The 26,487-nt window shown below is 29.5% G+C and overlaps 1 protein-coding gene across 4 annotated transcripts in view; it reads right to left on the bottom strand.

The window, feature by feature from the left end:
* Positions 1-26,487, bottom strand: part of Shab (Shaker cognate b) — a 151,671-nt gene that overhangs the window by 37,193 nt on the left and 87,991 nt on the right. For all 4 annotated transcript variants that reach the window (XM_070653959.1, XM_070653960.1, XM_070653961.1 and 1 more), the window contains 3 exons: positions 5,499-5,835; positions 3,369-3,613; positions 2,805-3,078 (listed from right to left, as the gene is read on the bottom strand). In XM_070653959.1, coding sequence (XP_070510060.1) covers positions 2,805-3,078; positions 3,369-3,613; positions 5,499-5,835 — 856 coding nt within the window. The remainder of the gene's footprint in view (positions 1-2,804; positions 3,079-3,368; positions 3,614-5,498; positions 5,836-26,487) is intronic.

The raw sequence follows: 26,487 nt of genomic DNA, 5'->3' as shown, positions 1-26,487 counted from the left end.
TAAATACAATAATTAATATACTATTATGATTATCTTAATTCTATACTTGTGAAGTATATAATTTCATAGAAAAATAATACAAAATGAATTTTTTACTCTTTTTTGATATTTTTTGAGATTTTCATATGTTACAATGTAATTTATAAATGTTACAGCAATCTTACTACATAATATAATAAGTTATTTTTTTTAAATGTTTACGCTCAAAAAAGGATAAAAAATTCATTTTGTATTATTTTTCTATGAAATTATACACAAGCAAGTATAGAATTAAGATAATCATAATAGTATATTAATTACAAATTTATTTGAATAAATTTCAATTAATTTGGAGATTAATTCATTCATTTAGTGACGCCTAGCCGGCGGCTAACGTAAGCCGGCTAAATATTTTAGCCGACTAGATCGGCTAACGTAAGCCGAATATTTTAGCCGGCTAAAAAATCAAGCTAAGCCGAAATATTTAGCCGGCTAAAATATCCGCTTAGCTAAGCCGAAATATTTAGCCGGCTAAAAAATCGGCTTAGCTAAGCCGTTTTTTTAGCCGGCTAAACTTTTTCGCTTAGCTAAGCCGATTTTTAGCCGCCGCCGACTAAAAATTCAGCGGCTTCGATCTCTGGTAAATTCTAAATGAAATTACATCTCGTGACACCTTAAAATATTTCTCGAATATGCCGGAAGAAACAAGAAGGACAAGCGTTTCTCGCCATAAAAGTGTATCATGACTAGCAGTCGTTGCTTTTAACTTACAATTTGTAGCTTTTTGTATGTAAATTATTTAAATTATATGTAATTAAAAATGTGCTGATGTGAGAATGACATGAAATTTTGTAAAAATCTTGTAAATTTCAGTTAAAAAATTATTTTTCCATCCATTTTTCAAAATATGTCATCTTTCGTTTTGCGATCTTATGCTGCCTTGTTTACACAATATTTCATTTTTAACCACAAACTTTTAGAATAAATTTTTCACCACTTGTACGGAGAAAAATATGATAATAAAGTGTATTTTTGAATAGATAACGAAAAGTTTTTCCTTAACACTTCTTTTTGTCACATACACACACGTATTTTCGCATAAAAAATATTTCATCACGGCTTCTTTTTCATCCTATTTATTGCCGATATATTTTTTGGTGTTTATCATTATGTGGTAATAAATAATAAAAAGTGGGCTGAAGGTTGAATTATGCAGAGAAAGATGACAAGGTGGATACACCAAGGAGATGAAGTAGATGACGATTATTTTGGAGACTGCAGTGTAAGTAATGAACTTCACATCAAAAGTTTGTTCAGTGACAAAATTTGACGAAAAAATTTTTGGCTTCAAAAGTACGTTCAGTGAAATTTGACGCAAAAATCTTTCGCATCAAAAGTTCATTTAGTGACAAAATTTGACGCAAAAATCTTTCGCATCAAAAGTTCGTTTACTGACAAAATTTGACGCAAAAATCTTTTGCATCAAAAATTGGTTTGGAGAAAAATTGATGCAAAAATCTTTCGCCTCAAAAGTTCGTTCAGTGAAAAATTTGACGCAAAAGATTTTCGCTTCAAAAGTTCGTTCAGTGACAAAAATTGTAGCAAAAATCTTTTGCTTGAAAAGTTCGTTCAGTGAAAAAATTGATGCAAGCATATTTTGCATCAAAAGTTCATTCAGTGAAAAATTTGACGCAAAAAACTTTTCGCATCGAAAGTTCATTCAGTGACAAAATTTGAAGCATCAAACTTTCGCATTAATAGTTCGTTTAGTGACAAAATTTGAAGCAAAAATCTTTCGCATCAGAAGTTAGTTCAGTGACAAAATTTGAAGCAAAAATCTTTCGCATCAAAAATTCGTTCAGTGAAAAAATTTGAAGCAAAAATCTTTCGCATCAGAAGTTCGTTCAGTGAAAAATTGATGCAAAAAATCTTTTGCATCAAAAATTTGAAGCAAAAATCTTTCGCATCAAAAGTTCGTTCAGTGACAAAATTTGAAGCAAAAATCTTTCGCATCAAAAATTCATTCAGTGAAAAATTGACGCAAAAATCTTCTGAATCAAAAGTTCGTTCAATGAAAAATTGAGGCTAAAATCTTTTGCATCAAAAGTTCGTTCAGTGACAAAATTTGACGCAAAAAATCTATCGTTTCAAAAATTCATTCATTGAAAAATTTTGTTGCATCAAAATTTCGTTCAATTAAAAATTTGATGCGAAAAGTTTGTTTAGTGATAATTTGACGCAAAAGCACTTTAGCTTCAAAGTTTATTTGAGTGGAAAAATGATGAAAAGAAATCTCATCTCAAAAGTCCTTTCCATAACTAATTGAAGAAATAACAATGCACAGTTCTCTATTGTAAAGTGCATACACCTTGCGGTTAATAGAATGTAGGAAGTAAAGAATGAAAAAGATGATGAGGAAAAGTAGCGTAGAGAAAGAATAGCGAGAGAATATGAAAGAGTTGAGTTGAACAAAAAAACAACATAAACATATCGTGGCTGAACAATATGTTTTTCTTTTCCTTTTTCCTCACTAAATCAACAGCAACAATGATACTTATATATATAAAAAAATAGCATGAATATCGTTTAGTAAGTAGCATTAAAGTACGGAACAATAAAAAAAAACAATTGTTAATGCATGCAAATCTGTTTTTTTACACCAGCAAACAACACAACAGTTTTATATGTCATATAAAGCATATCAAAAAAAAGTTTAGTTTCATTAATGGGAAGTTTCGTTGACATTTTTATATTTTATTTATAGAGATATAGATTGTATGTGTAATAATAATAATAATAATATGTAATAAGCTTAGATGTCTTACCTGTATCAACAATCACATCAATAAGATCCATGCTTTTTGCGAAAGCGTCACGCAAATTGATATGATGGAACGATACAATGCTTCCTTCGCGCTTTGCGCGATCCAACGCCTCACGTCGCTTAAGTGCTTTCTCGCGACGCATTTGATTCTTATAAAATTCAGCGAAATTATTAACAATGATAGGAATGGGCAATGCGATTACCAATACGCCGCAAATACAACATACTGATCCAATAACTTTCCCGAGCGGAGTTGTCGGACAGATATCGCCATACTTTATATGATAAAATTATAAGTTTTTTGTTTGATTTTAGATTTTTTTATGCGCAATAAGCAGAGATTCATTTTTTTTTGTACAATCTTTATACATAGCATTCACGTTATGTACAAAAATATTACAAAATACATTAAAATAATCAGCACAACACAAATGAACATTTTTCCATCATCCAAAAAATTATAAAGCGTGGAAGTTCATGAAAAAGTTTCATTTGTGCTGCATAAAAAACGATAAAAGGAACACAAAAATTAAAATAATAAAATTTAATAATAAATTTTACCCACCCCAACGGTTGTCATTGTAATGCCGGCCCACCAAAATGTTTCAGGTATCGAACTAAACTTGGTTCCGGGCTCATCCTTCTCAGCAAAATATGCGAGTGAGGAAAATATAAGAACGCCCATTGCCAAGAACAACATTAGCAAACCAAGTTCTTTGTAGGAATTTCTTAGAGTAAAGCCCAGCGACTGCAGGCCCGTTGAGTGTCGGGCCAATTTCAAGATTCGTAAGATCCTCATTATCCGAAAAACTACATTTTTTTAGAGGGTATTTTAAGGTAAGAAACAGTTAGTTATGTCCTATGTGTTAACATAAAGTCATCCAGATATATATCTATTTATATAAAATGTCATTTTGAGCTTTGTACTCTGTATATTTTGATCAGTTTGACCAGTTTTATTAAAATTTAGTATTATTAAAGAGCTTGAGTAATTAGCTTTGATTTAGAACTACAGCATAGACAACATAGTCAAAAAAGAACCTAAAACTATGGAAAAAATGATTTTTTTCATCTTTTAGGAGCGTTTTTTGGTATATTCCATAAGTATAGTATACCCAATACTCTACCTAATTACTCAATCTATCAAACAATTCCAAATTCATTCAAAACTGTTAAGCTGTCCAAGAGATATCGAGTAAAGAGTAGACTATTGATTTTTATATAAATTGATACAATTTTCATCTGAATGAAGTCATGTTAACCGCTTGATGATCAATTCTTTTACTACATCGAGTGTAAAGTAATCTCATTTTGATACCAAAATGCCTTGTACACAAAGTAAAGAGCATTAAAAATGTCCATGGTAAAGTGGAAATTCTCTCAAATTTTAATGTTATTTGTACAGAATAGTGGATGATCTATCTCGTATCAATGACATTTTAACAGTCTTTAATTGACATACCGTCCGGAATTATTCAAATTTAGCAGGGTCAAGCATAATTTTCATATCTAGGTTTTGCAAAAACTGAGGTCCTAGTTCAATCTTCTGAAGGTGAGACGTGATACTTTTCAGGTCTGTTCTGAAAATATTTCGAATCATAAGGCAATATTGAAACTCTCGTCACAATTTTTCTCTACACTTCATATTCCTGACCCATTTCTTAATCTAACGATACCAAGCAGCTCAATTATAGCTTGATCTCTTACATTAAGCAATCAAAGTATTTAAACTTCCGAAAAAGAACAAATTTGGATATGGTTGGGAATTGAACCCACGACTTTCGGATTATCATACCAAATATGAGCCAAAACCTTTACCTATTTGACCAGCAAGACACTTAAATGCTTCAATTAGATGCCGAAAATATATCATTGATAACGTTATGGATTTGAATAAGGTTAAAAAGAAGGCATTAAGTCATTTAGGTCAAGTTCATTGACCAAGAGGTCAGAATCAGCTTTAGGCAAGCAACAGATCTGAGGCAAGCAATTGATCACAATTGTTCTGTACGGTCAGTGAAGTAAGAAGAGTAAGTAAGTCAATGCCCTAGAACCAAATGTCGAGCGACTAAAGCTATGCAAATCAAGATGCAAGCTGAACGAAGAAGAATTCAGCCGACCGACAAATTTAATTTAGATTTTAAGTCAAGCTAATACTTAAAATTTGTCTCAAAGGCCTTTTGTAATAACCTAGGCTCGAAGTCGGAGCATAGTACCAGTAAATAAGTAAGCATTACTTAAAATTTGAGAAAATCCCTTAATTCCACCGCTGTTCCATTTTTAACACTCCATTTTTGCATCCAAACTCGATATCAAAATGCTGATTACTTTACTTCTATTAATTAATTGATCCGAGTCAATTAGGATTTCAAAAGTGTTAGGCAAGATATAAAGATGTTCTCATACAAAGTACACTCGACTATACTCGACCATACCGGGATTTTTTGTATACTAATGTAAACAATGAAATTTGTATGTCAAATTTCTACCGAATTTAAAGGAACTTTATGGATTAGTGAATAATGAAGCATCTGCAGATGCTCCTGTATTGACACAATTCAACTGATAATTGGGAATTTAGATCAATTTTGTTAGTGTTTACAATAAAATTCAAATTTTTTAACAGTTCTGCAATAATTGTTTAGTATGAGAACATCTATATATCTTGGTGTAAGGTTTAATTGAGTAGTTTTACCTTGCACTACCCTTCGCACATCTTGAAACTGATCCGTAGCATTCTTGTTGGTTTCCAATAGGAATAATGATACAAAATATGGAAGTATTGCCAATAAATCTATTATATTCAGTCCGCCTTTAAAAAATTTCCATTTATCGGGTGACGCACTAAAGCGTAATATGTACTCTAATGTAAACCATGTTATACAAACAGCCTCGACCATTGCAAGATCGGGATTATCTCCCGCCGCAACACCATTATGATTGTGATCTTTTGGTTGAAAGGACGGTATGGTGTTTAATGTCAAGGCAATTGTCGATAGAACAATGAAGAGGATTGATATCACCGCAATAACCTGTAATTGGAAAAGTTTCAAAACATATGGGAGAATTTGGTCAGACAAATTGACTATTGAAACATGAGATATAGACATTGATCATTCTTATTCATTATATAGACTTTATGACTCAATTTGATGAGTCGATTATTGAGATATTTGAGGTTATGTAAATTATTTATTGGTTCTTGTACACAAATTGAAGATTTTTTTATTAGATTTTCTACTGAGAATGGGATGAAGATTATACTAAGGATATGTGAATGAAAAATTCTACTGAAAGTTGTGCTTTAAATCATTTATTTTTGATAATTCATACACACACATACACGCAAATTAGTCATTATGATTTATAGAGATATTGTAGATATTTTTTTACAGATTTTTAACAGATGCTTGGAGTTTCTTTCGAGGATCATGAATCGGAGATGAACACGGTGAACAAAAAATAGAAAATAGTGTATTTAAGCCTTTGGTGTGGAGTTGAGTGTTTTCTGAATCGTCCGACTTTATGTCAGAGCTAAGATTTCGTGTGCCTTTCAGGATAGCTTCAAAATTAAAGTGAAATAAGCTATGAGACTTAGAGTGAGACCAAGAATGGGATAGAGCCCTTGATCGTGATTGAGACCTGGACTGAGACTGAATCCTGGATTGCAAATACAAGGAGATTGCCCAAGATTCGAGATTTGTCAAGTCCTTGACTTAAAAGTCTTAGTATCTGTCTCAAGTATTATTTATTTACATCATCAAACATTCTGGAATGTGATGCTTAAATTTTGAAAATTTAAAATCGTACCCAAAATTGAGGATTTCTAAAAATGACTAATAAACTCTCCAGTTCTATCATAAGCTTTAATACTCTCTCCACAAAAAAATCTTCCATTTAAAAAATTCTACTAAAGCTTCCATAATTTTTCAAAATTTTCCGATTAGCTTTCATGGCACATAAATCCATTTATGACAAAAAATTATTGTCATCATAAATTTTCTTTTTGTTTCATTTATTACAATAAATAAAAAAAAAGAGCATTTCTTTATGTTAGTCGACTTTAGGAGCTTCAATCATGATAATTTGTGGATTTAATAATCGACTTTTTTTTGTTTGAACAAGGAGGATTCTTAGAGGTATCTAGGTTAAATATAGAGAGGAGTTTCCTCGGGAAGCATCTCTAGCAGTCAAATAAGGTGTTCTGAAAAGCAGAACAAGCTGTTGGGACTTGCATTTGACATTGCTTAGAAATGTCTAAAAACTCGTATCCAGATTGACTTGACTCTGGTCTGAGGTAGGATTTTGTTGAATCTGGCCTGAAGTTAGAGTCACACTGGCCCTCTAGACTCGATTATGATCAATTTCTACGTCGTCTGTGAGCCTTTCATGTAAAGCCAGTGGGGAGGGCCTCCCCCTTCCCCTAGCGAGGATGTAAGGGGCTAGTAATTTCTCTTCAATATTCCATAGTCCACAATGTGCTAAAATTTTTCACAAAACTGCATTTATTGCTCAGACTCACTACAAAAATTAATGTTCATAAACAAATTAATTTCCAATTTAACATCTGCACATCTCTACATGAAATAAAAAGTCTATCTGGAAATTGAAAAATTTCCTATAAAATTTTCCACATCCTCTATAAATCATCAGATGACTGATTATCATGACCATTGCACAACTCATTTTTCAAAAAAAAGTGTGTGTATACATATGTGAAGGCAAAGTTATTCATTAAAGAGGAAATTTCACACAGTGAGATTCACACGAAAGAGAGAGAAATTAATTAAATAATGAAAAAGGAGGTTGAGAAAGTGTAAATTGCGGTTCTGCATTTTCAGCATGTTTGCATTTCGAAAGGATTTATAAACCATCTCGTCGGTCTTGCTTTCTTCCATTTTCACAGAGATATTTTTTTACTTGCTGACGTGTTGTGGATTTATATATTTTTTGTGAGTGTATTTGTGTGTAGTTTTTGGCTTCATAATTTATATTTTTTGAGGTTATTTTTTGATAGAAAAATTTTCTCACACAAATGAAAAAATAATTTTTTTCAGTTTTTCACTTGGGGAATGTTTGGAAATGACGTGACATTTGATATTGTGTTTTTAGAGACCTAGTCTCCTTACTATAACAAATTTTAACAATATCATGACCCAAATTTGAGTACATTCTTCAAAATGATCCCCCAACACCCCCTAACCGTGACATAACTTCCGAACATTCCCCCAGGAAACAAAAAAAAGGTTCAAGATGATGAAAAAAATATAATTAAATTCCCAAATGGATCTAAAAAAATTTTGCATTCTCAAATTAAACAAAAAAATCATTTTTCTGGTTTTGAAAATTTTCTTTTTACTCGGAAAATTCTGGGAAATGTCATTTTATTATGAATATTGTTGTGGGGCTATGTATGAATAAAAGTTGGACATTTTTCATATTTAAAAATATGTTTTTGACATTTTCTATATTTTTATTTAAATTAATGCTCATTTCATGTTATGAAAACTATTATTTTTGAAGTTGTGCTGGACGGAATTTAATGGATAGAATTTTTTGAAATGAAGAAAAATTGAAAATTTGAGTTAAATTTTCATATTTTGTATGATTTAGACTCTTTAAATGGGTATGGTAAGGAGGATTGCATGGCTATGATAAGTATGCATTTTGATTTAACTTATTGGGAATTTTAGAACGTATTCTAGGTAATTCTATTAATGTGTACTAAATTTTCGTAATTTTCAACTTGAAACAGCTTTAAGGCTGATAGAAACTTTGTTAATTAGTTATTTAGAACAGTCTATAGAGAACAAATTGTATTGTGTCACATACCGTGACCTCAGAGCCTCCGTGTGTCGAAAAACACAAGTTTCTCACAAATTGGGTAGATTTGAATACCACAGATCATAGCCACTTTGCGTAGAACCCAGCTAAATTCCTATCCCAGCATATTTATGAGCATGTTCCTTGTCTGCTTAGTAAGTTCTTTAATCAAGTACCAGAAAAATGATTTCTCAAATTTTAACTATACCAAAAGTTCACAATTTTTGATTCTCATTCCAAATTTTTCAATCACTAAAAACTAAAAAATAAAATTTCCTTCAATTTTTGGTAAAAATTCATTCCATTCAAAACATAAATTTATGAAATTCAATAAGTAATTAATGAAATTAAAGTAACTACTGATGCCACATAATTAATTTCAATTTTGCCTGTCTTGTACTCGAAAAAAAATATTTGATGGATATATAGTCTGTTGTATGTTATGAATAACCAACATGAATACAATGAGAGCCCTTGCAATTAATATGCCATTAAACTCTCATTTGAAACCATAAATCAGTTCCTTTCAAATTAGGTTATATTGTGTGTGGTGAGAGCATTAATCTTTGAAGTTTGGAAATTGTATTTTTGTGTATTTTTGCTTTTATTTCAGCTGATTTAATCATATAATTTTGAAAAATGAAACGGACGGAAATGAAAATATATTAAAAGGGATGGTAACTTTTTGGAGATGATTGATGAAGATTAATGGTGGAATTGACTTGGAATTTGTGAAAGTTTTTGAAAAGTGTTGGTTAACAGAGGATATCTAATGATTTTTAAAATACTAAGTGTATCTAATCATCCATAGAAACTAAGGATATCTAATTAGGTATTAAGTTTGTGGTTTCTTGTAGCCTTGTGTAACTTTGGGGGATTTCTAGACTACACTCTTGTAATGCGTATACCTTAGGCTTATAAAAATTTTAAGTCTACCCTTAATTAGCCCCTAAACAGACGAATATCCAATGAGATTCCAAAATATAATTTCATCTACAGTAACTATACAAACTTTGGAGTCTACACTTTAATATCTAGAGAATAAGTCGAATCTAACCTAATTGTGTGTTAGAAATTCTAGCTGCTACTATAACCCTCGTCCTTTTCGAACTGCTGCTTTGTTTAATTCGACAGAGCTCGAAGTTGACTTGGGTTTTGTAAGTAAAAGTCTACTCATATCGACTATACTCCATATCAAATTTTGGGTAGACTTCTAACTCTGGCTTAACTAATCCCAGATTATTAGGTAATTTTCAAATCCAGTCTTGACAATTTATACTTTCAAAACTCTGAATATTCCCTAACTAGCTTCCATGGTATAGAAATACCACTGACCTACCTAACAGCGGTTTATATGCCTATTAAAGATTATCAATTCCAATTCCAACTCTAACAGACAATCAGAAGACAAATTAGCATGCTCCTATGTCTGTTCAGATAACCCATAATCATCACCAAAAGTCAACCATCCCTCGTATAATAAAAATTTTCGTATGATGAATGTGATGAAAGAAAATAAAAATTAAATTAATAGCATAGATATAGATATAGATTGTGCTTCCATAAAAATAGTTCTCCATGGTGTTAAGAAGAAAGAAAATAATAAAAAGTGGACACAGACAAGAAGAAGACTAAAAGTTTTTTATGTGTTTTATATTATTTTGTGTGTTTTGGAAATGAAAATTTTTCTATTTTTTTTTTTTTTTAAATATTTTTTGTGAAAATGAAAATTTGGATGAAATGAAAATGGGAAAATAGAAAAGAGAACTTGAGGGAATGAAGGGCTTCTGCAGTCGGTAACTACTCATGAACTTTTACATATTTCATTTCATACTTCTATGACTAATTATGGTCTGTATTTTTTTCATTAGCCCCCCAAAATAGAAATAATGAACTTAAACAGGGTTGGTAGAAGCTGTGTTTGGCTGTAATTAGGTAGATTGTGAGAGTCTGGAGGAAATTAAGGTAGTGGAACAGAACGATCACATTTTTATGAATTTAGGATTTTTGGATAATTTTAGACAACTTTTGATAATTTGAGACTATTTTCGATCATTTTTATCAATTGCACAGACTTTTTTTAAGTCTGTGCTAACAATTTCTGTGACTCAACATAAAATGAGGTATAAATGTGCCGAAGTGTCACTGTGGTCGTCAATATCGTCAATATCTCGAGATACACATCATAATTATGACGTTTTAAGTTCATTTATGATGATTTTCGGCTTTTTGACATGTCGCAGGCCATCATTGGACCATATAAGCATCAAGTAACTACCACAGCAGCTAAAATGCTTAGATTGTCCAGCATCTTCCAACAAATGCAGCAATAAACCAAAATCACAGCGACAACACACCGATTCGACCTTGATTGCTACTCAAAAGATCACCACAAATTTGCAGATTCTCACAAATTCCAACCTTCATTATAGAACAGACACAGACACACGATTGCCAACCCTGAACATATAAAAAATTAGTTTTTGGTCGGAAACTCAAAAAAAGAGAGAACAGAAAACCGGTCATTTATGAGTAGAAAGTGTATAATGAATTAATGGTATGAGAAACTTAATTATATCCTTTTACGGTAGTTCCAAAAAAAAAAAATATGTTGAAAGTTTCTCATGATAAATAAAAAAGCTTTTCAAGACTTAATAAAGGACACACACACAGACATACTTGATATTTTTCTTGATTTTCGGGGTAAATAAACTCAAAACGGGCATTCAGATCATAAAATTGAATGAGATAATAATAAAATCAAGGAACTGATAAATAATGTGAGAGACAAAAAAATATGAAAAATTACAAAGTTGTTGCTTTCAAATTTTTCATTTTTTTAATAATTGAATTTTGTGTTTTTTAATGTTATTTAGACAATGGACGGTCATATTGTGTATAAATTGCATTTCTGTATTCTGCTGTTTAAAGGATCTTGATCTTCATGTTGTTTCAGATTTATAATAAAAAATTTTATAATTATTATAAGATAGAGATAGAAAAAGAGATAGATTTAAATTAAATTAAAAAATTTTTAAATGAAGATAAATTTTTTGTGAACTTTGCAATCGAAATTTTGATGTTTAAGCTATTAAGGAGGTTGTTTTATAAAGTTTGATGAATCTTTTTGATTCTTTGAATTGAAAAATTTAACAAAAAAACCGATTAATTGTTTCATAAAATTCAAATCATATTCACATAAAATTTTATAATTTGAGTGAATATATTATTCAAAAATTGCCCTTAATTAGCTTTATAAAATCACATTAGTCATCGTAAAAAGAGTCTAATTATTAAAATTATTTTTAAACTTTAAAACAGAAATCGTGTTTGGAAAGTGTCTCCATGAAGGGCACACTCAAATTGACAATTTTCATTTTTCTAGTAAATTTCTTGGATAAAAAAAACAATTATTTAAGTTGCATTCGGGATTACTTTCAGTTTATCTAATAATTAAGTGAGAAATTTAAACTTTTTCTTCAATTTATACAAAGTTAAAGTACAAAAGTTTAAATAATTTCTAAATCTTGAAAATTTTCCTAAGAAGACTCTGTGAAGAATCCAAATGATCGAACCCACTGGTCGATTCTCGATAGGTCGAACCCATCGTAGTGGCTTCTTTACACTTTCCGTCACTTTTTATAAGAAATCTAAACATTGAAAACATACCAGAGCGACACAGATGAATAAGGCTCTGCCAAGGAGCTTTTAAGGTTCCACTAAATTTATTTTATTGAAACCAAATGAAAGTCATCTCTGTTTGGCATCTATAAGACTCCCAAAAATAGAAAACTACAATTTGATGTTAATAAAAAAGGAGCGGAATCTTAAAAGCTGGATGACGGAACCTTCTTCGATTATGCTGCTCGAGATCGTTTTCTTATTAGTTTCCCAGATTGCAAAATCCACAATTTATCCAAAAAAAAAATAAATAAAAGATTCTAACCTAAAAAAGAAAATCTTTAAAATTATCACACAAAATAGAAAAAGAATAGAAAATCTTCAATATTACAAGTGTCGAGTGCATTTCCATGTGCACCACACTGCTTAATATTTCATATGAAAAAAAGTTCTACTCAACTAATAAAAATAGATAAAACAAAAATCATGAACCAGGAAGTAGAAAAAGGAGGAAAGGAACTAATAATTGATTTAAATTAAATTCTACCCAAAAGATAAGAAATTTTTTATTCATTCAACATTCTGGATGAACCAAGTTTAATTGACGTGCAGTCTGGAATCTAAAAAAACCAAAAAAAATTAATTCAATTTATCGTCTACAAAAACTGAACCGAGAACAACTTTTTATGTACATAAAAATAATAACCAGAACAAAAAAAAGGTAAATAATGCACCGTAGTCATGCTATACTGCTATTTGTACATACATACATAAACATTCGCTGCCTTTTTTATTTATTTCAATAAAATTAAATACAAAAAATGCTCAACTTTTTTGCAATGACAAATTTCCATTACACTACTTATTCATATGCATATCATGCACCGGTCACAAGTTCGTTTTTTTTTTATTTATTTTTACAGTTCAGGTGAAACTAATAGCACTGAGCGTTTTGTTCATGCTACAAAATGGAACAAAGGATCGTACGTGTGAAAAATTACGCCTTGTGAACTTGTTGGAATGAGCTTTTTTCTCATGAGCTTGTGGATTGAGACTATTTATTGTTGTTGTAAAACGTAGATTTTTCTTGTGGATTGTTAAGGTCAGGGGATTTAATCCCTTAGAATTTTTAGAAATTTGGGGCATTTGCTGGGTTTGTGTTTTACATTTTGTATTTATTTAAGGCTCAAAGCTGTGGTTTATAGGAAAATTTCGAGTATGGCAACCTGTTATGAGCTATGATTTGATTAGGTTTTGTATTGGTGCTGTTCTACCGGTACTCACAGGCTTGTCACGATAATTTTGTGGATTTAGAAACATTATAGTATCGCCACAAATTGCTACCATGGCGTCTTAGTTGCAATTTTCATGATAATTGTCATAAAAATTGCCAATTGGACGACATGTGGCCGCCACCTGGCTGCCATGAAACCTTGTGCTGATGCTGCTGAACCTGACCTGATTTATGTCGATTTTATTTCTTTGATAAAGTGTTTTTATGGCTTTATTTATGCTTTTATGACTTGCATATCAAAGTAGCTCGGTGGCGGAATGGTCTGGTATTTTGGGACCTAATTATTGAAATATCAACCTGATTATTGGCAATACCAAACTTGCGGTCATGGCTTCGAATCATATGTAGTGAAAATGCGACTCTCAACCTTCTTTTGTAGGTTATTATTGATTCGCTGCTTAGATTAAGCTCCTTTTACTTTAGTCTCGAACAGCACAAGTCGAATAATTGATCCAAACTCTGGCACCAGGGTAGCATGAATCTCATTTGATATTAAATTTCAACTGAATCTCTTATCAAGTAAGAGTCTCACGCTGGTCTGAGGACGGAATTTTTAATCGATTAACCGATTAGTGCTGTTCAGGAGTTACCAAATATCTTCAAATCTAATTCTAACTCGAACCAGCACTCCATCACCAATAATACAATACATAACAATCAATTCTTTCCACAAACAAACAATCCATAACCATATCCACTTCCAAAGCTCCTGAAAATTCCACATTTCATATTTTAAACCTCTTGCCATCACCACATGTTGTGCATTTTTTGTTTATCATAAAAAAATCCCTTAGTTTGTTCAAACATCGCATACACAAAATAGTCAAATAGTGAGACCATATGAAATGGAACTCATACATGCACTTAAGAATATGAAACATAACTATTTATGCCAATTTTTTTTTTTTTTTTTTCAAAAGTTAAGTTTAAAAACAAACAGAAAACAGAAAAGAAACAACATCACAACATATTATAAGCATGCACACGACATGGTAAATAAAAAAAGTTTTTTTTTTGAATGTTGGATATTCTTTTTGGAATTGAACGGAATGGAGTAAAATGGAATAGCAAAATGGTTTGGTAAATAGAATTTTAATGAACTTTTAAAATTTGTAAATTGAGATATAAAAATTTGTGTGTTGAAAGGTGAAAAGTGGAATTAAAAATTTGAATAATTTGTAAAATAATTTTGTAACTATTTTGTAGTTAGTTATATAATTGATTTTTGAGCTAGAAATCAATTTTAATAAGGTTAGTTGGAGTCAAGTAATTCTCCTAGTATTCTTTAATTTATTTGTACATAAATTTCAGATTTTGACCTCAAAACTCCTTACTCTACAATATGCTAACCAAGAATCAGCAATAAGCATCAGTAATAAATTCAAATAAAACATCAAAATTTCATTTTTAAAAAATATTGTTTAAAATTTTCCATATTTTTAAAAATTCATAAATCTCGTTCTAAAATCACAAATAAAAAATTATTCATATTCCATATTTTTAATTCCACTTACATCCTGTATTTTACAAATTGTGAATCAAAAAATTTCTGTGAATTTTAAACTTTAGTGCATATAAAAGTAGTAAAGTTTAAGTCAGCGTGTAAATGTGTATTTTTTGTATGAAAGCAAGCACCTTATTAAAATGTAAAAGGAAAGAATAACAGAAGAAGGATTTAAAAAAGTTCTAGCATGTGCATATAATAAAATGGAAATTGTGCATAATTTTTTGGTATCAATAAGAATGAAAAAGGAAGTAAAAAAAGTGTGTAAATTTATTTTGGGGTTTCTGGGGGGAGTGTTAAGGGGTGGTAATATGAGCCAATTTGTGTTATGGTATTTTTGGATATAAAAATGGACAAAACAAGGTGAAAATTAAATCAAAGAGGACTTAAATTTGTACAAGGACGATTTTTTTTTTTTGATTTTGTTAATAAAAGTTTTATCGAAAAATAATTTTTATGATTTAAATAAATGAAGTACATTTTTGAAGGGAGAAGAATAAAATCCTTTCGGGGTTAATTAAACTAAATGTCAAATTTTTAAAAAAAATTTCATTGCAGTTGTTTTCGGATTAAATTAATTTTGTTTAGTATGGGCTACAGTTCATAATGTAAAAGTATTTTCAAAATTTCAAAAAAAAAGCTGTTAAAATGTGAAATATTTTTCGAGATGAAAATTTGATAAAGTTGATTCCAAATGAGTGAATTTTTAGTTTCAGAGGTAGAAATTGAGTTGGATTTTGAATGGTAAAAGTCGATTCAAGTCAAACTCAAGTCGAACTCAAGTCAAACTCGAGTCAAACTCAAGTCAAACTCAAGTCAAACTCAAGTCAAACTCAAGTCAAACTCAAGTCAAACTCAAGTCAAACTCAAGTTGAACTCAAGTCAAACTCAAGTCGAACTCAAGTCAAACTCAAGTCAAACTCAAGTCAAACTCAAGTCAAACTCAAGTCAAACTCAAGTTGAACTCAAGTCAAACTCAAGTCAAACTCAAATCAAACTCAAGTCAAACTCAAGTCAACTCAAGTCGATTCAAGTTCATATTAAATTCAACTCAACTTCAAACTCCATTAATTTCAACTACAAGAAGTGCATCCTCAGTCGAGTGATGGATTAGAAATTATAATCTATGTATAGGTCCATAACTGACTCTATTGGATCCACTTCTTTGGAACCAATCTCGAATTTTGAAAAGTAAACCAAAACAGATCAGATTTTTATATAATTTTTCGCAAGTTTCATCGCAGCACATGGTCATATCGCATGTGTCCATTCCTATATTGTCAAATTTTTTATATATTATTATTATTTTATGTTGGGATCATCAAAATCGTAACTCGATGCTGTCCATTCGACAATATTTCGATTCTCGTTTTTTTATATATTATTTTAAAAATAGACAAGAAAAGAAAAATGTTTTTTATATGTGAGTAGAGAGATTTATCATAAAATATAATCAAATAAAAACAAAAATATACTTTATAGCGCGCATCAACCAGCCGAAAAAATTTGACGATATGAAAAAAATAAGAAAAATAAGTTTTTGGAGGAGAAGAAAAATTTTTTTTATTTCACTCGAAAGACAAAAAAAAAAAACGAAAAGACGAGATTTTGCGACCCGACGAGAGTAAAAAAAAGGTCAAGGAAAATTTCCACAAAAATATATGAAAGAGTCATCAAAAAATTGAGGAAATTCGCATGCGTTAAAGAAGCCACAAAAAAATCTTTTTTTTAATTTAAGAAAAAATTGAAAAATTTAAGTAATATGTATCATATCCTCTTTAATGTCCTCAGAGGATTCCCATTAATCATTGAATTTATTTACATTTAAATATTGACTTTGTGTCTGTTTTGTTCTCTCTTGATTTAGACTTCTTCTCTTCCTTAAATCCATCTTTATAAGAAGTCGTAAAAATGTTTTTTTTTTTCATCCATTTTTGGGTGGTTTTAAAGAACTGACTTGAAAGTTGATGAAAATATAATTTTAATCAGATTTCATTTGATGGGGAGAAGCTTGTTAGGAGGATTTAATTATTGACATCGCAAACGGAAGCTAGCGATAGAGCCAGCTATAGGCGTCATCTGAGGGAGACAATGAATTATAATTGATCGGTATAACTAGCAGTAAGTTAGTAAGTATCGAGATAATTGAGAATTATTCAATATTCGACAGCATTTTGATTTAAATTTTCATTAGCTGGACAAAGGTAAATTGCCTAATTTAAGGATGTGTCTAATGATTCTCGAGTAATCGAAGTAGAAATGTCCAAGAATCTGCTGATTTAACTCTTGCCTTTGAGCCAGATTCTATGTTCTGTGCCTTTGAGGTTAAGATTCATATTCAGTGCTAATGATGAAGCTAAATTGAATTTTTATCTATTTTAATTCATAAATTAGGATCTCTTGTTGTATAAAATTGAACATTTTTCAAAATTTTTGTTAAGCTCCTTTGAACATTCCATCTCTTACGACTCAAAAGTTCATTTGATAGACTTTTGATAGCAACACAGAATTCGAAGTCCATTAAGACTCTTTATGGCTTCTTTCTTATGTTGCTCAGAAAATAATCACTTTAAATCAGAGCTCGAAATTAACTAGAATTTTGTATGAAGTCAAGTCGAATTTAGTCAACTTTTCCATACAAATTCAGAGTCGACTTCGCTTTCTGCTTTGAATTTGAAGAACTCTTCCCTAAAGCATTCAAAACTATGTCAAACAGTCCATCAACATCAAGCTTATTCCCATCAAAAATCAAGAAAATTTCCATTTTTGGATGTAACACGAGCATTTCATCCACACATTTTTCAAAACCCATACCATCATCATTGTCAGATTCCGCGATTGTTCACTTTCAATTTCCTTCTTATATCTCGAGGAAGCGAAAGTTTTTTTTTTTATATTCATCCACTCGCTTCTCAAATTCCCTCATAGTCATCGACATCGACATCGCTGATGAAAAGACATTTTGAGCAAGTAATTAAATTTTATTATTTTTTTTCTTTCCTCTCATTTGATGTTGCCTTGCCTCTTGTTGTATCTCTTCTGTACTGCTATTTTTTTATTATTTATTTAATTTCATGTTTCAAGTATATTCATTCAAGTGGATGGGAAGTGAAAAAAAAAAATCCACTTAAGTATTTCGTGATAGCAGACTAAAAAAAATTATATGGTAGGAAGTTCTGTGTGCCAATAAATGGCACTAAAAAGAAAAATTAAATGAAAAATTCGTATTTTATTAAGTGTGAAAAATTATTTTTCTCGTGCTGAGCAAAAAAAAAAAAAATTGAGGAAGTGATGACGATGTGAAAGTTTTTCCCACGCTGAAACAGGAAGTAGTCATTATGGGAGTTATAAGTTATTGACCATTATATTACATCTGACATTAAGTGAGTGTAAATTATTAATCGTATAAAAAGGAACGACATTGGTAGATGAAAGGTTCATGGAGAAAGTGATGACGAAAGCAGGCTGAGCAGTAACAAAAAGGAAATTCAATTATTTAATGCGTTATATCCTCTCATTTTACGCATCTGGTTTGACTTTCAAAAAAATTCTCAGCTGGATGTCAATGGTCGATATTGTATCCTGATGTTCAGCATAATCAACTTCGATTGTGAGACTTTTCAGTAAAGTCTGTCAAATAGACGAAAAAGGTCACAGCATTACAGGGAAATGAAGTGTCTATTGTCATGATTATTGTTGACATCACTTCCGAGATTTATGATTTAATCAAGTGACAAACTTATGTCATAAAATATTGAAAAGTTTCATTTTGCGTTGATTTTGATTGAATTTTGTTGGATTATTCACATAATTGAATTATGTCTGAATGTTGAAAATTTAATTAAGTTTGATGATTATTTTGTCAATATTATCGTATGGCTCTTGTTTATGGCTCCGTTCCAGATTTAATTTGATTTTATTGAGAAATGTGAAAATTAGCTTGAAATTTAATTGAAATTGAGGAACATGTTGATTTTGAGAATTACATTTTTGCTTAATTTTAGCAGTTTTTTGGATTTCTTAGTCTATATTTGGCCTTATTTTAAATTGAAGAACAATTTTGGATCATTTTGCCCAAATTTTGCATCCTTTTGCTCAATTTTTACGACATTTGCTCAATTTTTGCAAATTATTGCTCATCTTTTTCATTATTAGCTCAGTTTTAGCATCATTTGCTCAATTTATGCATCTTTTTCTTAGTTTTGCTCAACTATCGCATCTTTTTGCTCAATTTTGGCTACGAATTGCTCAAATATTGCATCATTTGCTCAACTATAGCAATTTTTTGCTCAATTTTTGCATCGTTTTGCTCAACACTAAGCATAATTTACTCAATTTTTCCCAAAGTTTTCTTAATCTATCACAGTATTTGCTCAATTTATGCATCTTTTTCTTAGTTTTGCTCAACTATCGCATCTTTTTGCTCATTTTTTGCTACGAATTGCTCAAGTTTAGCATCGTTTGCTCAACTTTAGCCACATTTTGCTCATATTTTGCATCTTTTTGCTCAATTTGCTCAACTATCGCACTTTTTTGCTCAATTTTCCCATTATTCACATCAATTCTCATAATACCCAACCCAAAACCATAAAAATTCGTCACATCATTCACAAATCACCCTCAATTTCGTTTTTTATCAGCATAATATAATCAACTGCCATTCACAAAAGCTCACAAGCTTTCTCAGCACATTTTCCACATAACTTGCAGCTTATTATTTTCTAACATTGACGTCATCAATCTCATTTCCTCTTATTGTGACTGTATTTCCTTTAATAATAACCCCTTACTCATGTAGGCATTAAAAACATTTTCTTAAAGAAAACTTTTTATGAATTTCATTAAACTTCCAGTGACATTTGATTAATTTTATGGAAAAAGGGGTCGTTTTTTTGAATTTTATAACCTAAAAATAGACATCAAATGTAAGATAAGCCGGTGTATCGTTACACATAGTAAAAAATTTATATTTATTTAGGATCGCATGCTGTGCTTGTGAGCTGTTCATGACATTCTTATGCACGCATACAAGTTTCTATGAAAAATGATCCATAACACATCTTAATGATGATGATAAGTTACCTAGAAATCAAAATGAAAGAATCTCTCATAATGGAAGTGAACTCCTATATGTCTCCATTAAGCATAGAGCATACAGAAGTAAATTCTCGGTATCTTTCATCCTTTTTCATCATCATCATCCTTCCTATGCTTTCAATTCAATGGATGTTTACACTTATTACATCATTATCATTAAAATGCTGGGTGCGTCATAAAATCTGACGTCTCGACTGCTATTTTTAATACTATGTACATTGTAGTCAATGAGATGAATGAAAGTAATGATGCTAGTGGCAGTAAATGCAATGGAAAATACAGTACAAATGTCATTACTTGTTATGTGATATGGAAGTTTTTAAAATGCAGTTGGAAATTGTCAGGAGATGCGACGGTTTTGATGGTTTTGGGCGGAGTTTGAAGTATGGGGAAGTATGGAAGATGTAGATTATCACGAACAGACAGGGATCATATCTGGAAGCTTGTTTATGAGTATACTCACACTTTTTAGCATGCTCAGCTTTATTAATTGAATATACTCAAGAATACGGTCATTTAGGCAATAATCCTCATTGTCAGACGGACTATGATGATGCAATTTGGATGTAGATTGGCGTTTAAGCAGCACTGAGCATTGTAGAGAGCCTAGATGTCTCAAAATCCAGTTTCTTGAATCCAAAACATCCAAAATCCCCTCAATAAACCTCAACAATTCCCATTTTTCATCCATAAAATCTCTACCGTCGTCATCATCATCATTACTTGTAGTTATTATAAAATGAAATGTCTTAAACTGACTGAATCATCATCATTAGCACTTAAATCTACCATTCTCAATGTTACAGCAATAAAACAATGCCATTGATGTCAATGTATTTTTAAAGTATGTAAATCCCCCCATTCCCGGCAATCAAATGAATGAAAAATGAATTAAAGACACAGTTCTGGTCGCTTAAGTTTCTATTTTTAAGGTTCATTGAGAGAACATTTTTCGATCAAACTAGAAATGAAAGGAATTTCATTTTAAGGCTTTTGAATGTTTTCCCCTGGAGGGAGATGAAAAAAAAAAGACAATTGATTAAAAAGTTTTCTACTTCTTGTTACGGAAAAGGTAGAACTTTTTTGGGATACGAATGAATATTCTTTATAAGAAAGATGTGGACAAGGTGTGGACAAATTGGTGGGTTTTGATGGATTTTGAAGGGTTTTTTGGGTGATTTGAGTGATTTTCTGAAATTATTTTTGAAAGGATTCTCAAAAAGCTCCGGTAAGCTACTTTGAATAGCTTGTGGAACCTTGGAAAATTTGAAGATTTTCTCCACGGAGCTTTCTGATCATCTTTTCCCAATTTTCACTTAAATTGTCATCCAAGTTTGGCTGAGACATAGCCAGGTGGAGTCATTGGATGGACGAGCCCCTCTCTTACCCCTCCCCTACCACTCCGATAATTGTAAAATCTTTTTAAATATTCAAAATTCAAGATTTGAATTCAAGATTTAATTTGAAAAAAAGTTCGAAATTCCAAATCTTTTTAACTAAAAGTTTACCACACTTTGCAAATTAAACTTTCTTTTTGACAATAGACAATATTCAAGAGAATAATCGAGAGAATGAAATAAAAAAAAAGATGGAAAAAAGGAAGAGATTAAGGACTATAAAGAAAAATAATTAATTCAAAAAATCACGTCGTTTGTAAGAAAAAGTTTGCTTTTTTTGCTCATTTTTTTGTTTGAGAAAAAGACGATAAAAAAAATTTGCTAAAAGGAAGTCTGGAAAAATTTGAATAAAAAAGTAATTTTAAGGCATTTTCTCATTGAAAAGACTAAACGGCAGCCATGAAAGATTTTTTCATGATAATTTTTTTCAACAGATTGGAGTTTAAAAATTTATGAAAAAAATGAAAAATGGGAAAAATTATTCGAAAAACTTAAAAATTTCTTTGGATCTTAAGCTTTTAAGGAGCTGTTAAAGTGCGTCGTAATGGCTGTAGGAAATGAATTGTTAGAAATATTAAAAATTAACATTTTTTCTTACGACTTTTATGGTTATAAAGTTCTTTTGCATTTTAACTGAGTTTAATTTAAAATATAGACTTTTAGAAGCTTTTAAATTAAATTGAAATTTTGTGAAATTATAAATCATTTGAAATTGATGAATTTATAAATCTTTTGTCTAGCTTGATCTCAATACTAAGCTGAAAGCTTTAAAAAAAATTTAAAATTTAAATTTAAGTTTTTGAAATTGAAACGTTTTTAAAGCAAATATTTTAAAAAATGTCAAAAGGTTTTAAATTTGTAAGCTTAAAGTTTTTTCAAACAAATTTAAAATGTTTAAAATTTGAAAAAAAAAATGTTGCTTGAAATTTATGATTCAAATTTAAATTTAAAATTGTAACTTAAATTTGGAAATTAAGATTTATAGTTAAATTTTCAATTCAAATTTAAAAAATTCAAATTTGCAATTCAAATTTTTTAAAATAAAAATTCATGTAATTTTAACTTTCAAATCAAAGCTCAAATTTGAAATTTCATATTAAGCAATTCTGATTTTAAATTCCTCAAAATATTTAAAAATTTGCAAAAACTAAGCAAAAATTATTTTTAAACTTGTCTGCAAAGCTTTAAAAGCTCCAAGCAAATAAAAATTGTTGAATTTAGAAAAAATTAAATTGTTGATCATTTTTATTTTTTCAATCCCCTTGAAGTGTTTTTCCAAAAAACAAAAAAATCTTACAGCTTTTCATGAATTTATAATGTAGCAAAACAACAGCTGTTTTTTATTCTTTAAAGCCTTGAGAGTTTTGAGCTATTGATCTCAACTTGAAATATAAGCAACAATTTCATCGGAAATGTTGAAAAATTAAAAAATATTTATTTTATTTCTTGAATATTAATGTTGAAAAAGTTGTTTCAATAAACAATTTAAATGTTAAAGTCAAGTTGTTAAATTTATCTCGTTGATTATATTTTGAGAGGATATAAATTAAATTTATTGTTAAATTCAAAATAAATTTGAGTTTCGAATTTTGTGGCTTCTTTCGGATAGATAATTAAGTTTTAAATTTTGAAAATGTTTAAAAAAATTATTTTTAAAAAAGCAAAAGATATCAGAAATTTTAGATAAAATATTTGTCAAGTATTTGTAAAATTTAAGGTTTTTGGGACTTTAAAAAAATCTTTGAATTCTAAGAAAATTAAAAAAAAAATTATCTTTTGAGATATTTGATTCTTTTGAGAAAGTTTATTTACTTTGCAAACAATTCTCAACATTTTGAAAAAGTTTTGAATTTTTTGAAAAAAAATTTCCCAAAATTTTAAATTAAAAAATTGGAGTTTTGAAATTTTGAAAGTTTTGTTAGGTTTTTAAACTTAAAATTGGACTTTTTTTAAATTCTCTAAAATTCTTAAAAATATATAATTTAAAGTTCAAACCTTAATAACTGAAAACTTTCAAAATATTATTGACAAATTTGATTAGAGATTTGCAAAGTGTTTGTCAAATTGTAATTGATTTTCAACATTTTGATTGAGATTTTTAAAAAAGATCAAACTTTAAAAACTGAAAACTTTTAAAAGATTTTATCAAATTTTGCAAAATTTCATATGAATTAAAAAAAAAAACTTTTGTCAAATTTTTATTCAAATAAAACAATTTGTTAATCGTCAAAAGTCTCAAACTATTCAAAAACTTTAAAATAGAAGTAAAACATTTTAATATTCCACATAGAATAAGAAGTCTAACAACTGCAATTCAGTCATTCCTAAAACTCTATCAAAAAACCTTTAGAAAAGAAAGACAATGATAACAAGGAGAATTGAAGCAATTGTCTATTCATATATACATCTAAAAAAATATTCTCCTTTATTCTCATATCGCCACGCCTAAACGCACGTGTAATACCTTCAATTCTTCAAAATTGCTCAACAAAAATCTCTTTGATCATGAGAGCAGATTAATGTGAAAAGAATGGAAAAAGAATGGAAGATAAAGAAGATTTTTCATCTAAAATTTAAATTCATGATTGTTCATTATTTACAATGAAAAAAGAAAAGAAAATTTTTACACAATTGAAGAAACACAAAAAAAAATTAAGGAAAATCTCCTTTTTAAGAGCTCATAAGACAGAGAGAAGTGAAAGAGTAAGAGACAGGAACTTGAGCTGATAAGATTAAAAATATTTTTGCTAATTATATGAGTATAAAAGAAATGAGAAATAAGAAACATTAAGCTGATTATTTACACAATTATCAAATCTTTTTACTCATTGGAATATGAAATTTTTATTCACTTTAATTTAAGCAATTTAATTTTGTACAATATTTTTGGAATTGCGAAGGATTTTTTGGAATATAAACAAAGGATTAATAAAATTTTAAACGTTATTTTGAATTTTCATCTTTAAAGAGGAAATTTGATTTATTTTGAAGATATAGAAAGGATTATTGAATTTTTATGGATTTCGGTGGTGATTTTGTGAATTTTAAATTTCAAAATTTGACGGTCAAAATTTCAAAATTTGAAAATCTGGAAAATTCAAAAATTATTGAGTTTTTTAATTCATAATTTGTTTTTAAGTTTTTGAACTTTCAACGTAATTTGAAATTTTTAAACTTTTAAAATATTTTAAAATTTTTTAATTTTCAAATTTTTTTGTAGTTTTTGAACTTTCAAAATATTTGGAAACTTTTGAACAAATTTTAAAAGCTTAAAAATTTTTATTAACAAAAATATTATTGAAAACTTTAGAAAATTGAAATTTAAAAATTGAAAAATGTTCAAAACAATTATGAAAACTTAAAAATATTGACCATTATTCTATTCAATTTTAAACTTTATTTTCTTTCAATTCTGAAAAAATCTCTTTGATATTCATATTGTTTATTGCCAAACTGTTAAAAATAATTGCCTTTGAGATTCATGAATGTATCATTCATCTATCTGAACACGAAACGTAGATAAAATCAGCAGGAGGTAAATTGAATTCGTTCAAAGAAAAATAAACATTTTTGAAATTTACGTTCTATAAATTGATCTTAGGAAGGAAAATATTATTGAATTTTTTATATTTTATTTTGGGGAAAATTTTGAATTTGAAATTTAGTTTTGGAAAAAATTTTAAGTTTTCAAATTAAAAGTTTCAAAATGGAAATTAAGAAATAGAAAGTTTCATTTTTGCCATAAAAAAGAACCAAAAAGTTTATAACTGTTAAAAATTCAAAATTTCAAAACCAAAGTTAAAAATTCAAAAATATTGAAATTCAAAATTTCAAGTTTATTAAAATTAAAATTTCTAAAAACCGTTAAAAATTCAAAATTTTGCAATTCTTCACCATTTCAATCCATAATGAGAGTAGATGTGAAGGATAGAGTTTAACATTAGAGTAATTACAGACAAGAGAGAGAGATAGAAAGAGAGAAACACATTTGGAGAAAGGGAACAAAGGAACAAAAAGTTATTTTAATAAGGAAGGTTAAAAACAAATTTTAAGCAATAAAGCTTTTGTTAAATTAGCAAATATGTACACATAATACACATCTGAGGCTGCGACTTTTCTTACGTCTTATTATAAATGGTTATCTTTTTATTATACAACTTTCAAATTAAGTCTTATTCACGTTAATATATAAAATAAAACATATTTGTGTGACACATCTCGCACATTTTGTTACATTAAATGCCCACAAAACAATATTAAATATATATACGATTTATACATTAATTAAATACATATTGAAATAGCCAAAAAAAAAGAATAAAAAATGTCATCATAAAAGAGACAGTAAGTAAAGGTAGAAGTAGGATAGTAAAAAATATCTAAGTAGATAAGTATCAAGTAGAAGAGATATACACAGAAGAGACTTCATTTTTTCGTTCTGGTCTAGCTTAATCTTTTCGTTTTTTTTTCTTCCTTTTCGTCGTCATCGTAGTCAATTTTATTTTTTTTTTCTATGCTTAAGCTCGGCTAAAGTTCATTAAAAAATTCTCCATAAATAAAATCAAAAAAAAAGAAATGAAACTTTTTGAGGACTTGGAAAGCGCTTTGAGGTTAACCCGAGCAGTGCATTTGAGTTTTTGGGGTATCGCAGAGTAACCATGTTGAAAATGACCCTAACGAGTGTTTTGAATTTGAACGAATCAAACAAAAGAAAGTGTCCTGACCCTGAACACGGACAAGACACGAGAAAGTGTCCTGACCCTGAACACGGACAAGACACGAGAAAGTGTCCTGACCCTGAACACGGACAAGACACGAGAAAGTGTCCTGACCCTGAACTCGGACAAGACACGAGAAAGTGTCCTGACCCTGAACTCGGACAAGACACGAGAAAGTGTCCTGACCCTGAACACGGACAAGACACGAGAGAGTGTCCTGACCCTAAGCA

Source organism: Chironomus tepperi, unplaced genomic scaffold (genome assembly GCF_022539635.2).
Source record: "Chironomus tepperi strain 1889 unplaced genomic scaffold, CSIRO-AGI_Ctep_v1 contig_74, whole genome shotgun sequence".
NCBI classification, from domain to species: Eukaryota; Metazoa; Arthropoda; class Insecta; order Diptera; family Chironomidae; genus Chironomus; species Chironomus tepperi.
Note: the sequence above shows the minus strand (reverse complement) of the source record. Positions and strands in the feature narration are given on the sequence as shown.